Genomic DNA, 15,074 nt, shown 5'->3' with positions numbered 1-15,074 from the left:
ATAAAAGAGTTTTCTCTTGTCTCAAGACATTTCAGCAAAACTCTTGAGGGAAAAGCATTGCTCAGTCTTTTTTCTCCTCTCCTCGTAAAGGTAGTCCTCAACGATCACAGTGGAGCCCAAAATTTCTGTCACAAGCGAGACATCCGTTAAGTGAATTTTGTCCCATTTTACCACCTTGTTTGCCACACTTGTTAACTGCAGTTGTTAAGTGAATAACGTGGTTGTTAAGTGAATCTGGCTTCCCCATTGACTTTGTTTGTCAAAAGGTCACAAAAAAGTATTTACATGACCCCAGGACACAGCAGCCGTCATAAATATGAGTCAGTTGCCAAAGTTCTGGATTTTGATCAAGTAGCCATTGGGGATGCTGCAATGGTCGTAAGTGTAAAAATGGTCATAAGTCATTTTTTTCATGCTGTTGTAACTTCAAACGGTCACTAAACGAATTGTAAGTTGACTACCTGACAGCCTGACTAGGTGGCTCAGTGGCTAAGACACTGAGCTTGTCGATCAGAAAGGTCAGCAGTTCGGCGGTTCGAATCCCTAGTACAGGTCTCCTGTGTGAATAGGGGGTTGGACTACATGACCTCCAAGGTCCCTTCCAACTCTCTTACTGTATTTTTAAGCAGCCCTTAATAATTTTATTTATTTATTTTATTAGTCATATTTCTATGCCGCCCACTCTCCAAGGACTCTGGGCGGCTTACACCAAAGACAGTATACTAAATAGCATATTGCCCCCAACAATCTGGGTCCTCATTTTACCCACCTCGGAAGGATGGAAGGCTGAGTCAACCTTGAGCCGGTGAGATTTGATCCGCTGAACTAGCAGTCAGCTGAAGTAGCTGCAGTACTGCACTCTAACCACTGTGCCACCTCGGCCCTTTTTATGTATAAAATGCCAAGTATAGTTGCAATAAATGTGTTTCCTCCCATTAATAATTATCAACAATGGCTTTACTAAAAGTTTACTTAAGTCTTTCACACCTTTATGATTTTTTGAAATGACTCAGTAAGTAAAAATAAAAAGTATTTTCTATAGAAACACAGCTATTTTTATTTATATAGAACAAGTTTTCAGTGATGGACCATTTACATTAAAATTGTGATGATCAAAAACTGAAAATAGAAATTCTACTAACATAACCCTTTTAGTCATTGTTAATTTCGCCTGGGTTGTAATATATTCTAAAAACAGTTATAGTCATATATTAATTCAGGCTCTTGGTTTAAGGTAACCAGACACATTTAGCAAAAGATAATGAATAAATAAACCTACCAACTTTCAGCATATTATAGTTTAATTGGAATTAAAATGATATTAGTGTAAGAAACAATTGCACTTTAAAACATTTGAAAAATTAAAAAAGTACACAAAACGAAATCCACAATTATACATGTTTGTAATTTTATACACCACTTTATGAACAACCGAGGCTAATCATTCATAACCTCAAATGATATTTTGCCTTTATCTAGAAAAAGTTACGCCCCCAATACCTGTTAGTGTATAGGATAATTCAGTCACTGCTGATATAAATTCCATTAATGCCAACAAGGCTTGGATATGATTTAACTGTCTCTGGGTAAGGACCAAGTGTATGTTACCAAAAAAAAATAAAATAAAATTGAGACCACAATTGTGCAAAGTGGTTTGATCAGTTTTAAAGGGTTGGAAGTTATTCCATCCTTATATTGTTTTATTAAGAAAGGCTTCAACAAAGCTTAAGCAAAGTAACACTTCATTGGTATTTAGTGCAAAAGTTCAAGGTGACCTTATATGAAATGACAATGTTTAAAACAGGCTTCTGGAAGTGCTTACAAAGAAAATATTTTACGTAGCCCAGCTTTGATCCAATCACTATATGCAGAAATCGAGACCGTTAATACAAAACTGTTGCATGGAGAGCCAACCTTTTGGCCTGCAGGAATGTCTCTGTACGAGCAGAGAATGCAATTCACCTGTTGTCTCGCATCACCTGTGAAGTAGAGCAAAGGGAATAGATACTCCATCGCTGTCCAGGAGTCTTTTAATGCTGAAGGATAATTAGGGCTATAAGTGTTGAGAATAAATAGGTTGGGATGGTGGCTGATCCTGAAAGACCAGAGTAAAATTGGGAGAACAGAGAAAGGTCTTATTGGCCCTTTACTCTTGTCCTGCTTTCCTGGACTGAATATAGTTTTAATCCACGGTGAATCCTCATGCTTGAAAAGACTGCTTTCGAACTATTTACAAGACTATAAGTTCTGCATTAACCATCCCTAGATTTATTTTGGGAGTTCTGTTTCCCTTATTTTCTCATGCAAATGACACCCACTTTCCCCGCAAAATTACTTTCTTTTTTTTCGTTTTGCCCTGTCCACCTCACCAATATTTTTTCCCCCTCCCCAGTCCTCTTTTTTCTCCAACTCTGTTCTCCCAATCTAGAAGTCTCATTGAGTTGGAGGAAATTTGAGCGTTGTACACATATTTTATTTTATTTTATTTTATTTTTTTGCAACAGCATGTTGACAGAAGTATATGCACATTAAAATGCTTGTAAATATATTATAGGCCACCGTCGGGGTAGGGAATTGTGTGAATCTTAGTCACAACAGAACTTTTCTAAATTTGCATCCATTTCTACTAACTATACGTTGCTTGTAACATATTCAGTAGAAGCTGTTCCTGGGGGGGGGGCAGCTAATTAAACATTGCATTATCTACGATAATGAAAGCAGTAAATTGTGGGTGAGCAAAAGCCTGACATCCAGAAGAAAGGCAAACTGTTTTTGAACTGATGATCCAGGTCATTTACTGTCCCTGAAGATTGTTTAACTGCTGTAAGGGTGAGTAAGAATTAACTCACTGTTACACTGGATGAAATCGTCACATTTTATGAGAATGGCAAAAAAGAAGAGGTGGGATTCATATACTGTAGCAACTGGATTCGCCCAGCACTGGAAATGTGAGTGCGTGCCGTCCACGCATGTGTGCAACATCAAACAATATGGCAATTCGCTTGCACGCATTGTTCCCGCGTGCGTGCGGTGTAGGACAGGATTGCGTCCCGGTGGGCGGGCGTGCCCACCCACAATCCGAACCGGCTGAATCCCACCTCTGGAAAAAAGGTCATTTTTCATTCTTCAAACCCCCACCTTGGCTCTATATACTGAGGGCTAACCTTTTTGCTGTCGCGTGCCAAAAGTGGGGATCCTGCAGGGGGGTCATGCATGCGTATGCCCATACCCATAATTCAATGCGCCCCATCCCCCGCACATGCATGCATGACCCCCCCCCCGCGCTACCCCCACTTTTGGCATGTGATGGCATGGTGGGCCCGGTAGCCCTGTTTTCTGCCCTTCCCAGACTCCAGAGGCTTTCTTGGAGCCTGGGGAGGGCGAAAACGGCCTTCCGTCCCCTACCCGGGAGGCCCTCCGGAGGCCGGAAACAGCCCATTTCCCGACTTCAGGTGGGCCCGGAAGGCCCGAAAATTAGCTGGCTGGAGCTGAGTAGGGCAACGCTCGTGTGCCCACAGATATGGCTCTGCGTGACACCTGTGGTACCCGTGCCATAGGTTCGCCATCGCGGTACTAGGAGATCCTAACTTCATCCTTTAAGTTGTATTTCTAACAGGCTTTCCTGATCTCGTTTAAGATGAGTCTTGAAGAAGGTGTAGGTCCTGAATTCATTTAAAAGACCAAAGTGACAATGGCTACAAGAATAACTTTCTTTAGGACAGTTACTCAGCTATCAAACTTAGCATCTTTGTGCTTCTCCATAAACACAACAAACGTTTTCTCCTGTGCTTTGATGCCTATTCAGTAACTGCATTGGTTTAGTTGTCTTGGACCAAAATTGCAATGTTTACACTGCTCCATGAATTAGTATTTTTCCTGATTCCAGATGCATAGTGTGGGGGTTGGTTTTTGTTGTTGTTTTGAGGTGGGATTTTCAAATGAGACTGTGATTTTCATAGACTGCGCTTCTCTGTCTTAAAAGTGTTTTCATTCCAAACTGATGTTACAATTAAGAGAAATAGAAATTCTGAATTCAAACTTTGTTTCAACCATTTTTTTTTTTACCCAACAATCTGATGTCTAGTACAATACAACACTATTTTTTGCATATTTACATGTCTAACTAGAAAATATAACTGACTGATAATTTAGGAATACCCGTTTTAAAGGGCAGCAATACTCAGGGGCAAAGAGATCACATTTTCCTTACGATTAGCTTTTCAAATCAAAGGCTTTCGTAGCTCAGCTGCAAGTCTTATAAAATAGCAAAGATTTAGGAGGATTCTTTATCTTTGTTGCTGTCCAGCTGGCTGGAATTTGGCAGTCCCAATTCAGTTTCCCTCGTTAAACCAATTCCATAATCTTGAATCAGATCTAATTCCAGGACAAAAAGTAATATGTATTAACACAATAGCTACACTTTCACTTAATGTCATTAACAGGAACACTCTGCTCATAGTTTGCAAAGGTAATAGGCAGTAGCATGGCACAGACGTTGAAGCGGAAACTGCTCATGACGCTTAGGGAATGATGACCCTAAAATACAGCTTACTGGAATGAAGGGTAAAGGGGCTGGATTTTCCACCCTATTTGTCTGCTGTCCTCCAGATGTTGAAACTCAACACATCTAAAAGATAACCAACGGAAAAAGGTTGGACGAGCCTCCTTTAGATAATATGAATAGTATGGTGAAAAAGCCAAGATGATATCACTGAAGCTTTACCCATTGTTTATGGGTAACAATTATAGCCGCCATCTGGACATTTTTTTAAACCACACCTTGCAGGTGTATCTGGGGATAAATCTGCTTTCGGTCACTTAAAGATATTGTATATCATTATTTCTTGCATGACACGAGCAATAGATTTAGGACTGGAAATCCTCTTTTTAAACTGTATTTTTTTCTCTTTGTTTATACACCAATTTCCCCCCCTTTTTGTTGTTAGTGCTAGACATACGTTTTTATTTTGTTCTTCTGTTTTCTGTTCTACCTTTTATGATAAGACTGAAAATCATGACAGTTCTCTCCAAATACAATTGAGTTACTTATTCAATGTGTTCTTATTGTACAGGAGTGTGAGGATAAAATGGAGGAGAGCAAGATATCTTGAGTTTCTGCAGAGATGAGGATGTAAGTCAATAAATTAAAACATTAATGTTGCATGAATATATTTCTGGATATGAGGGAAATGAAAATGTAACAATGCAGTTTGCACGCAGGCTGTTGATGGCTCAAAGAATCATTTAGAGAAATACAAGAAATACATCTTTGATGTAACATAACTTGAGTGTGTTAATTAGTGAATCATTAAATACACTTGAGAAGTGTGACTAACGTTCAAAACTAAAAACCTCAGGAAAAACTCTTTAGAATTTTTTTTAAAAAAATGGTGCTTTCATTATTCCCCAAATTACATTTCATTATTTCTGGAGTCATTTTTTGCCAGATCAGAGGCAAATTAATTCAAAGTTATCTCGTAACTATGGCAAAAGCAGAGATCTTTCATATTCCTGTACCTGAGTGGCATTTGTAAAAATGTCCAAGTAAAATAATAGGTTTACGGGAAGCTGACATTCAACAACACTGAAGCAGTGATTCTTAAAATGGCCTGAAACTCAAAATAACTGCTTGAACATTCCTCTCATGATCCACAGTTCAATGTTTCTCATCGGTCGGAGTTTGCCCTTAAATGTGTTTTCAGGAGCATTTGCCATGTGAGAATATGAATAAAAAAAAAGGAAATGGCTCTCCAACCAGAGTAAAACACAAAAATTTTCTATTTACTTGATGATCTGAGGACAGTCGCTCCAAGCTTTTGCTTTTCTCTTGGCTAAGGCTAACCAAGCAGGTTCGGTTGAGACGGGGTTAGCATCCGGCGTAGAGAATCTCTTGGTGACTTCTTTAGCCAAAGGCGACGACGAAAGGGAATCGGTGATCTCCACTGTGAGAGAGAATGAGGAAAAGGGAATCTGTTAACCGCACCGTTGCAGAAATCTCTTAGGTTACCGCCTGTCTTCCCCGTAAGCAGAGCCCTGGGCATTTTGTTAAGAGAAGCAAAGAAGCCGAGAATAAAGATCACAAGAGTCTCCCCTGGGAGATGAGGAGGTGTAAAACAACAACAAAGTATTTTTCGGGAGCAACTCTTGTGGTTCCAGTTTTGCATCACCAAGTAGACAGAAGCATAGGTGCTCTGCAGAATAATAAAAGTTATCTGAAGGGCAGCTCTCCTTCCCACGCTAAGAAATTATTAGAACCAAAAGGCAGAAGCAACCTAAATTAAGTGGCATTTTTGCAGGGTTTTTTTTTTAAGTATTGGTTTTTTTATCTTCCTTGCTTCTGTGTGTGTATGTGTGTGTCTGTTGGGGGGAAGATAGGCTTCCACACAGTAGCCTAAACATGGACTTTACTATTTAAAGGCCACATATTACTTGGCAGAGAAAGAAAAATATGTTTGTTAGATAGCCAGCAAATACCCCAGAAACCGAGAATGCATCTTATTTGAAATCAATGTTAAATTGATGTCATAAACTCCAGGTATTCTTTTGACAATGTCTTTCCAACCTTCATAATTATACTTAGAATTTTAGTACCCGGCAAGTTTTATTATATACCGAAATCTCCTGAACTGAACATATCATTTCTTTAGATATCTGCAACATCCGATAACCTTTTCCACATAGTCTAATTTTTGGCCTTTAGCCTGCACTGTAGTCACAACCCCAAATAATTTCTGCCCAAAATATGTTTGTTGGCTAGCCAGCAAATACCCCAGAAACCGAGAATGCATCAGAGATGGGCAGACTTTCGAAGCTGCAAAATCTGCCTATCTTTTAACACATTCTTGGTTTTAGGGTATGGCAAATCTGTTTCTTAAAGCAACTGGTAAACCGAACACATATTAATATATTACCTGTGCCTTGGTAGTACAGTGGTTTAATGCACCCTGTAATTAACACAGCTGCCTGCAATTTCTGCAGGTTCGAATCTCACCAGGCTCAAGGTTGACTCAGCCTTCCATCCTTTCTAAGGTAGGTAAATTGAGGACCCAGTTTGTGGGGGCAATAAGCTGACTTTGTATAAATATACAAAAGTATGAAGGCTGTTGCTTAACGCACTGTAAGCCGCCCTGAGTCTCCGGAGAAGGGCGGCATACAAATGAAATAAAAAAATAAAAATAAAAATAAATACAGAAATCAAATTTTGTTTCTCACATGTTCTTTTTTGCATGTGATAACACAACAGCTGAAAATTAGCTTGTTCTTTTATAATTTCACCAAGGATTGATAAGACGGCAGGATGCTAATAGATTTTTTTTAAAATTTGCTGGCTAACATTATTAACAATGGAGTCTTTTACCACTTGGACAAAACAGCAGACAATTTTCCATCAAGAGGTTGGCTTTCATTTCTTCTCCATTCATTTCAAATGAAGGTAGAGTTTAGGGATGTGGTGGCTTAGTGGCTAAGACGCTGAGCTTGCCGAGCGATAGCTCGGCAGTTCAGCAGTTCGAATCCCTAGTGCCGCATAATGGGGTGAGCTCCTGTTACTTGTCCCAGCTTCTGCCAACCTAGCAGTTTGAAAGCACGTAAAAAATGCAAGTAGAAAAATAGGGACCACCTTTGGTGGGAAGGTAACAGTGCTCCGTGCGCCTTTGGCATTTAGTCATGCCAGCCACATGACCACGGAGACGTCTTTGGACAGCGCTGGCTCTTCGGCTTTGAAACGGAGATGAACACCGCCCCCTAGAGTCGGGAACGACTAGCACATATGTGCGAGGGGAATCTTTACCTTTTAGAGTTTAAGGAAGGGGGGGGGAGGAAGAGGAAGAATTCAATGCTATGTTTTAATGAGTGAATTTCATAGCATCCATAGGGTTAGTCAGATAAATCCAGATTTAAAAAACGATTAAAATGAATGCAGTGACATCATGACGTCAATCCTCTTTTGTACTTGTGGCCATGATGGTGGATATGACTCAGTGGTGAAATCCAATTTTTTTTACTACTGGTTCTGTGGGCGTGGCTTGGTGGGCGTGGTGTGGTTTAGTGGGCGTGGCAGGGAAAGGATACTGCAAAATCTCCATTCCCTCCCTGCTCCTGGGGCCAGCCAGAGGTGGTATTTGCCGGTTCTCTGAACTACTCAAAATTTCCGCTACTGGTTCTCCAGAACCTGTCAGAACCTGCTGGATTTCACCCCTGATATGAGTGAACAATAGGATTGATACTAGGCTCACATTACATTACTTCCCCTTTTCCTCTACCCATAGAAACCTAGGCAAAATTGCATTTAAGGTTATTCCCACCTTAATGGGAGCAGACACTAATTTATTCATTGAATTCTTGCCAAAATCAAAGGCTCTGGGTCAATGGTGAAATCCGAACCGGTTTACTACCAGTTCGCTGGCTGTGTATGTACAGTGCGCACCAAATGCACGCTGCACATGTTTGCATGCACAGTACACGCCAAAAGGAGGCTTGGGAAGGTAAGTAGAACAGCGAGGGGGGGGAGAAATCAGCTGTGGCACGCGAGCTTTGGAATCTTTTTCTAAACTTTTTTAAAGCATTTAAAAGGTAAAAAGGTAAAAGGTTAAAAAAAAAGTTCCAACGATCACAGCTGTGGCGTGCGATTATTGGAACCTTTTTTAAAAAACTTTTTTAAAGCATTTTTAACTACCGGTTAACCGGTAGTAAAAAATGCTTTAAAAAAGTTTTTTAAAAATTCTGAAGATCAGCTGAGCAACGGTCGATCGTCTGAACTTTTTTTTTTTTTTTTACTTTTTAAGCATTTTTTTAATAGTTTAGTTTAAAATGCTTTAAAAAGTTTTTAAAAGTTCCGACGATTGTGCATCGCTCAGCTGATCTTCAGAACTTTTTTTTAACTTTTTTTTACTACCAGTTCGTGCGAACCGGCCCGAACCGGTAGCATTTCACCCCTGCTCCGGATGCGGATTGATTCATGATTGTACAGAATACAGAATTCCTCTTTCCTTTTACCGGCAGTTCTTGACTTACAACAATTTGTTTACAATGGCGCTGAAAAAAGTGACTTATGACCACTTTTCACACTTACGATTGCAGCATCCCGATGGTCATGTGATCAAAATTCAGACCCTTGGCAACTAACTCATATTTATGCTGTATCCCGGGGTCATGTGAAACCTTTTGCAACCTTTTGACAAGCAAAGTCAAAAGGGAAGCCAGATTCATTTAACAACCATAGTACTAACTTAACAACTCCAGTGATTCACTTAACAACTGTCTCACAAAACTCACTTAACAAATATCTCATTTAGCGACAGAAATGTTGGGCTCACTTGTGGCCATAAGTTGAGGACTACCTCTATTCTATTCATCTGGTTTGGAGAGAAGAAAATGAAATCAGTGATGCTATTTTAGACAAAGTACTAAGTTATAGGTAGAGGATTTTAATTGGTCAGATAGTGTGTCTCTCTGGATGCAATCCAAAGTATTTTTGAATTTGATATTTGGAAGATTGCCTTTCAAAAGAGAAGCCAGCCTGAACATTTATAGAATAAGAATAGATTATGGTGCTTAATTTATATCCTCCACAACAATAACTTATTCTGATGGTTATGGCTCTTTTTATGTGAACGAGCTCCATCATTTAATGTTATTTTATGTTACTAGCAGAGTAACAATAAATTATATGAAGTGCATACAATTTTGTGGAGGCCTCCCTATTGTGTGCTGCCTTTCCATGAAATAAAATTCATTCACTCCCTCTTGCCTTTATCATCCAAAGCTATTGCTTGTTTTTTAATCAACGAATCAGCTTTTATGCCTGAATGGCAGCATTTAAGAACTATATAAAAGAAGCCATAATTAGGAAACGGAATAATCTAGAGATGATTTCTTCAATAAGCTTCATGGAACAACCTATTTATTATATCACCACGTCATTTGCCTACCATCGTCGCTTATAATCGCATCTGCCTCATCCGTATCCATGGTATACTTATCAATTGAGAAAAGCAAATTTGGACTTGGAATTTGCTTCCATCTGACCTGGATGATTGAGAATTTCCACAGACATTTAGCTGTGCATTTTAGGCTGAACATCCTTCGAACGGGATGGGAGTATGAATGGATTTCTAGAAAAAGTTGCAGACGACAGGATTCAGGTGACCCCCGACGGCCAGACAAATCTCCAAGTGGTCTCAGCGACTCTCAGAAGGAGTGCTAACGACCAGAGGATTGCAAAGAACATAAATCCTTCCATTCTCCACCATTCAGTCAGAACTGAGGATGCTTCTTGAACGAGAAGCGAACCGTCTTCAAGCAAAACAAGTGTTGCGGTCCGCCAGCGGCCTGCAGAACTGGCAGCAGAGTTGGACAGTGACGAGGTTGGGGAGGAACATGGGCCAGTCCTGGAGTCTGGGGAAGGCTCGGACGAGGGCTCTGCGTTGAAGGCAGAAAGGGGGCCAGGGCCATCTGGGAGTTATGTGCTGCCTCCGGAGCCTCCGGAATCTGACCTCAGCGAGGAAGAAGAACAGTTTGAGCCTGTTCCTTGTGTGCGCATGCACAGAGCTGCCAGAAGGCAAGAACAATTAAGGAAAAAAAGGGTGACTCGGGAGTAAGGCTTGGAGTTGATTGGCCCCTCCCATAAGACATAAAATGGCTTAGGGCCAGGATATTTGCGAGACCGCCTGCTGCTACCAATAACCTCCCACCGGCCAATAAGCTCTCACAGAGAGGGCCTCCTCAGGGTGCCGTCGGTCAGGCAATGTTGGCCGGCGGCCCCCAGGGGGAGAGCCTTCTCTGTGGGGGCACCCGCCCTGTGGAACGAGCTTCCTCCTGGAATATGACTGATCCTGGACCTCCGTACTTTCCGTAAGGCCCTGAAGACTTATTTATTCCAGCAAGCCGGCCTAGCCTAAATGGTTCTTAATTGGGATTTTAAATTTTATAGACTTGGGGGTTTCAAAGTGGGAAGCCAATGATTTAATTCTTTTTAATTATCTTAACTTTTTGTATTGCATGTATTTTTAATTTTGGCTGTTCACCGCCCTGAGTCCCTTCTGGGAGAAGGGCGGTATACAAAATCAATCAATCAATCAATCAATCAATCAATCAATCAATCAATAAAGGAGCAAACGGACGTGAGCCTTTTCAGGAAGCAATTAGTTCATATAGTCAATTCAAGCTCTGAGAAGTCCATTTGACTCTGTGCTCCATTTGGCCTTGCAAAACTAATTGACTGAAAGACTGTCTCAACTCGAGCAGACATCTGTCGGAATCTTCACAGACTGTTTGTGATTCATTACGGGCTGTGAATGACCATAATCCACAGCCGTCTCAATAAAAGAGGGTTTTTTTGGGGACTAAAATTGTGATTTATGCTTTCTCAGGAAGCCTAAATCAGAGCAACAAGACTAGCTGCCGTTTGAAAGAAAGCACCTTTGGGAAAGTGAAAAAAGTGACTTATGACGGTTTTTCACACTTATGACCGTTGCAGCATGCTGAAGGTCATATGACCAGAATTGGGATGCTTGGCAACTGATTCATATTTACGACCGTTGCAGGGTCACGTGATCGCCTTTTGCGACCTTCTGACAAGCAAAGATTCGCTTAACAACCGTGCTACTAATTTAACAACTGTGGTGATTCAGTTAATAATAAACCTCAAGAAAAGTCATAAAATGGGGGCAAGACTCACTTAACAAATGTCTCACTTAGCAACATAAATTTTGGGCTCGACTGTGGTCGTAAGTCGAGGACTACCTGTAGTCAAGGCAAGGTGAACCAACAAGCTCTTACATGCTCAACCGTCTCAGAAATAAAATTGGAACTACAATCGCGACACAAAATGTAAATCGTACCTGTGACGGACGAAGGCAGGGTATTCGATTTTTTGAACTGTTCTCTGCGTTCAAATCTTGATGTAGCTGTCTCCATTTTTTTCTCCTCTTCTGGGCCAGTGGACTTTTGCAGTACGTTTGACCTGCTCACATTATTGCTTTTATTATCTGCCTGGTTGTTCACGCTGGCCTAATATAAAAAGTAACAGTATAAACATTTATGTGCTAAATATATGCATACTCATACAGGTTGACTCAAAAGTACAAAGTATGGGCAAAGGACTAGTTAGAAAGCATTTGTAAATGCCTGCAACCTTCCATGTGCTATAACTCACATGGCACATGTTTAAAATAAGAAGAGAAGAGAAGAGAAGAGAAGAGAAGAGAAGAGAAGAGAAGAGAAGAGAAGAGAAGAGAAGAGAAGAGAAGAGAACAGAACAGAACAGAACAGAACAGAAGAAAATAGAAGAAAACAGAATATAACAGAACAGAACAGAAGAAAATAGAAGAGAACAGAACAGAACAGAACAGAACAGAAGAAAATAGAACAGAAGAAAATAGAATAAAATAGAAGAGAACAGAACAGAAAATAGAATAAAATAGAAGAGAAGAGAAGAGAAGAGGAGAAGAGAAGAAAATAGAACAGAAGAAAATAGAATAAAATAGAACAGAACAGAACAGAAGAAAATAGAAGAAAACAATAGAAGAGAACAGAAGAAAACAGAAAAAAATAGAAGAGAACAGAACAGAACAGAAGAAAATAGAAGAAAACAGAATAGAACAGAACAGAAGAAAACAGAATAGAACAGAACAGAATAGAACAGAAGAAAATAGAAGAAAATGAGAAGAGAAGAGAAGAGAAGAGAAGAGAAGAGAAGAGAAGAGAAGAGAAGAGAAGAGAAGAGAAGAGAAGAGAAGAGAAGAGAAGAGAAGAGGACTTTATGGTCATTTTGAATGTACACTAATTTGGCATACATTAAAAATGAAATTTTGTTGCATACAGCTCTTAAAGGGTCACCACCTCCAACTTTACATTACATAAACAATGCAAGATAAATAAATAAATGCAAAATTATGTATATGCCAACATGTGTTATATGACACAGAGAAACAAAACAGTCCAGTTGTACATGTTTATTTATGGCCGGAAAATACAGAGAATGTTTACGTGCATTTATGTGTGTGTATGGGCATCTTGTTCTTCCAATGGAACATCTTTATCAATATATTCATTTAATAAGGCCAATGTCTGGAGAGAATGGCCATAATCAATTGGATAAATTATTAATAATAATAATTATGCCTTTGAAGACCACAGGAAAAAAACTGTATTTGGTCCCATATGCAATTTGCTTGGTGACTCACATTAATGGCTAGAAGTAAATTGCATCTATCTGGCAGATTTTGCAATGTTTGTCAGCTTCATGAGGTTATCCAGATGAGAAAATAGACAATAACAGAAACTTGTGCGTTTTTTCCCCCTTCTCTCTCCCTCTTATTGCCCCAGAGAATCAAAGAGAGCCAGGCTGAGTATCTTCCTCGTGCTTTCTCCTTTCCCGGAGTTCAAGGCCTGCTTCGGAGGCTTTCATTTCCCCAGCAGCTTCAGAATATCTCACCCAAGGCCGTTTCCCAAGTAAATAGGCTTTGAAGTACAATGCAACGCTTTTGACTTTGATTTTCTATCTTTCATAGGATAAGGAATGCGTTTTATTTTTGTTATGTTCTTCCTTTGTTTTTTGTTATATGGTGGAAACTCTTTCCATTTGCATTGTAAGCTGCAATGAGCCCGGAGAAGCTCTGGCAGCAGGTACATTTGATAAAACGAATTTTAAAGAGATAGATGTGAGATGAAGAGGGTCGCCTCCTTCTCGTTAAGCCATCATCCTCTCAAAGTAGTAATGTTGGTTTTTTCTGTTTCTAGACTCAGAGCTTTACTTGAGTTTAATCATTTATTACCGGGGTGGGCAATTATGGCCCTTTTATTGACCTGCAGACTTCAATTCCCAGAATTCCTGAGCCAGCATAGGGTAGCTGGCACAGGAATTCTGGGAGCTGAAGTCCACAAGTCATAAAATGACCATATTTGCCCATCTCTGATGCAGGGGGTGAAATGCTCCCGGTTCAGACCAGTTCGGCTGATCCGGTAGTGATCGTGGCGGGTGGTTTGGAGAACCGGTAGCAATGGCGGTGCGAGGCTCCGCCCACCCGCCCGGTTAAAATTACTTCCTGGTTTTAACCAGGAAGTAATGTGTTTTTTACCCTCTATGCATTTGCTTGTGCATGCACCGATAAGGAAGGTAAGTAGATTTTTTTTTTTTTAATTTGATTTATATGCCGCCCTTCTCCGGAGACTCAGGGCGGCTTACAATGCGTTAAGCAATAGCCTTCATTCTTTTGTATATTTATACAAAGTCAGCTTATTGCCCCCACAACTGGGTCCTCAATTTACCTACCTTAGAAAGGACGGAAGGCTGAGTCAACCTTGAGCCTGGCGAGATTCGAACCTGCAGTAATTGCAGGCAGCTGGTCTTAATAACAGGATGCTTTAGACCACTGTGCTACCAAGGCTCATTACACCCCTGCTCTGATGTATTATAATGAAAAGTTAACAGTGCTTTTGTTTATCCTGACCAGTTGCATTGCCCCTGCAGAAGATACCAGATGCCCGAAATAATATACTCTTCCCCACCCCCACCCCGTTTTTCTCTGTGTTGAGATGCTTACATTTTCTTTCGCCAATTTCTCAGCCTGCTTGGCTTCTCTGGCTTGCCTCCTTTCCTCGCGGGTTGCTTGCTGCTCCCGAAAGCCCTTCTGTTTTTGCAACGCCAAAGTGATCCAGAGAGGTTGGGCGGTTTCCCCTTTCTCCATCACTTTCGAACCATCGATGGAATGCCTGCTCTGAAGAACTGGCCTTTCTGGAAGACGGAACAGAGCCCAAGAATAGTCCATGGTTAGGATGTCGGTGTTGATAGAAATGGAAGCGGTCCAAAGGAGGACACTCAAGAGACCTTATGTCTCTGGTGGGCAACCTCTTGCTTGAAACTTCTCCTAGATCCGTGATGGCGAACCTATGGCACGCGTGCCACAGGTGGCACGCGGAGCCATATTAGTGGGCATGCCAGCTCAGCTCTTGGGTGCATGCGCGCGCCGGCCAGCTGATTTTCGGGCCTTCTGGGCCCCCCAGAAGTAGGGAAACAGGCTGTTTCCTGCCTCTGGAGGGCCTGTGGGGGGGGAAGGCCCGTTTTTCTTTCTTAC

The 15,074-nt window shown here is 40.8% G+C and overlaps 1 protein-coding gene across 1 annotated transcript in view; it reads right to left on the bottom strand.

The window, feature by feature from the left end:
- Positions 1-5,781: 5,781 nt before the first annotated feature.
- The window catches only part of CRACD (capping protein inhibiting regulator of actin dynamics), a 43,635-nt gene continuing 34,342 nt past the window's right edge, over positions 5,782-15,074 (bottom strand). Inside the window, exons 6-8 of the mRNA XM_070949122.1 lie at positions 14,544-14,734; positions 11,841-12,009; positions 5,782-5,942 (exon numbers count right to left, since the gene is read on the bottom strand). Of these exons, the coding sequence (XP_070805223.1) occupies positions 5,782-5,942; positions 11,841-12,009; positions 14,544-14,734 (521 nt within the window). The remainder of the gene's footprint in view (positions 5,943-11,840; positions 12,010-14,543; positions 14,735-15,074) is intronic.

The sequence above is a fragment of the Pituophis catenifer genome, unplaced genomic scaffold (genome assembly GCF_029215685.1).
Source record: "Pituophis catenifer annectens isolate HBS135680 unplaced genomic scaffold, rPitCat1.0.hap2 SCAF_8, whole genome shotgun sequence".
NCBI classification, from domain to species: Eukaryota; Metazoa; Chordata; class Lepidosauria; order Squamata; family Colubridae; genus Pituophis; species Pituophis catenifer.
Note: the sequence above shows the minus strand (reverse complement) of the source record. Positions and strands in the feature narration are given on the sequence as shown.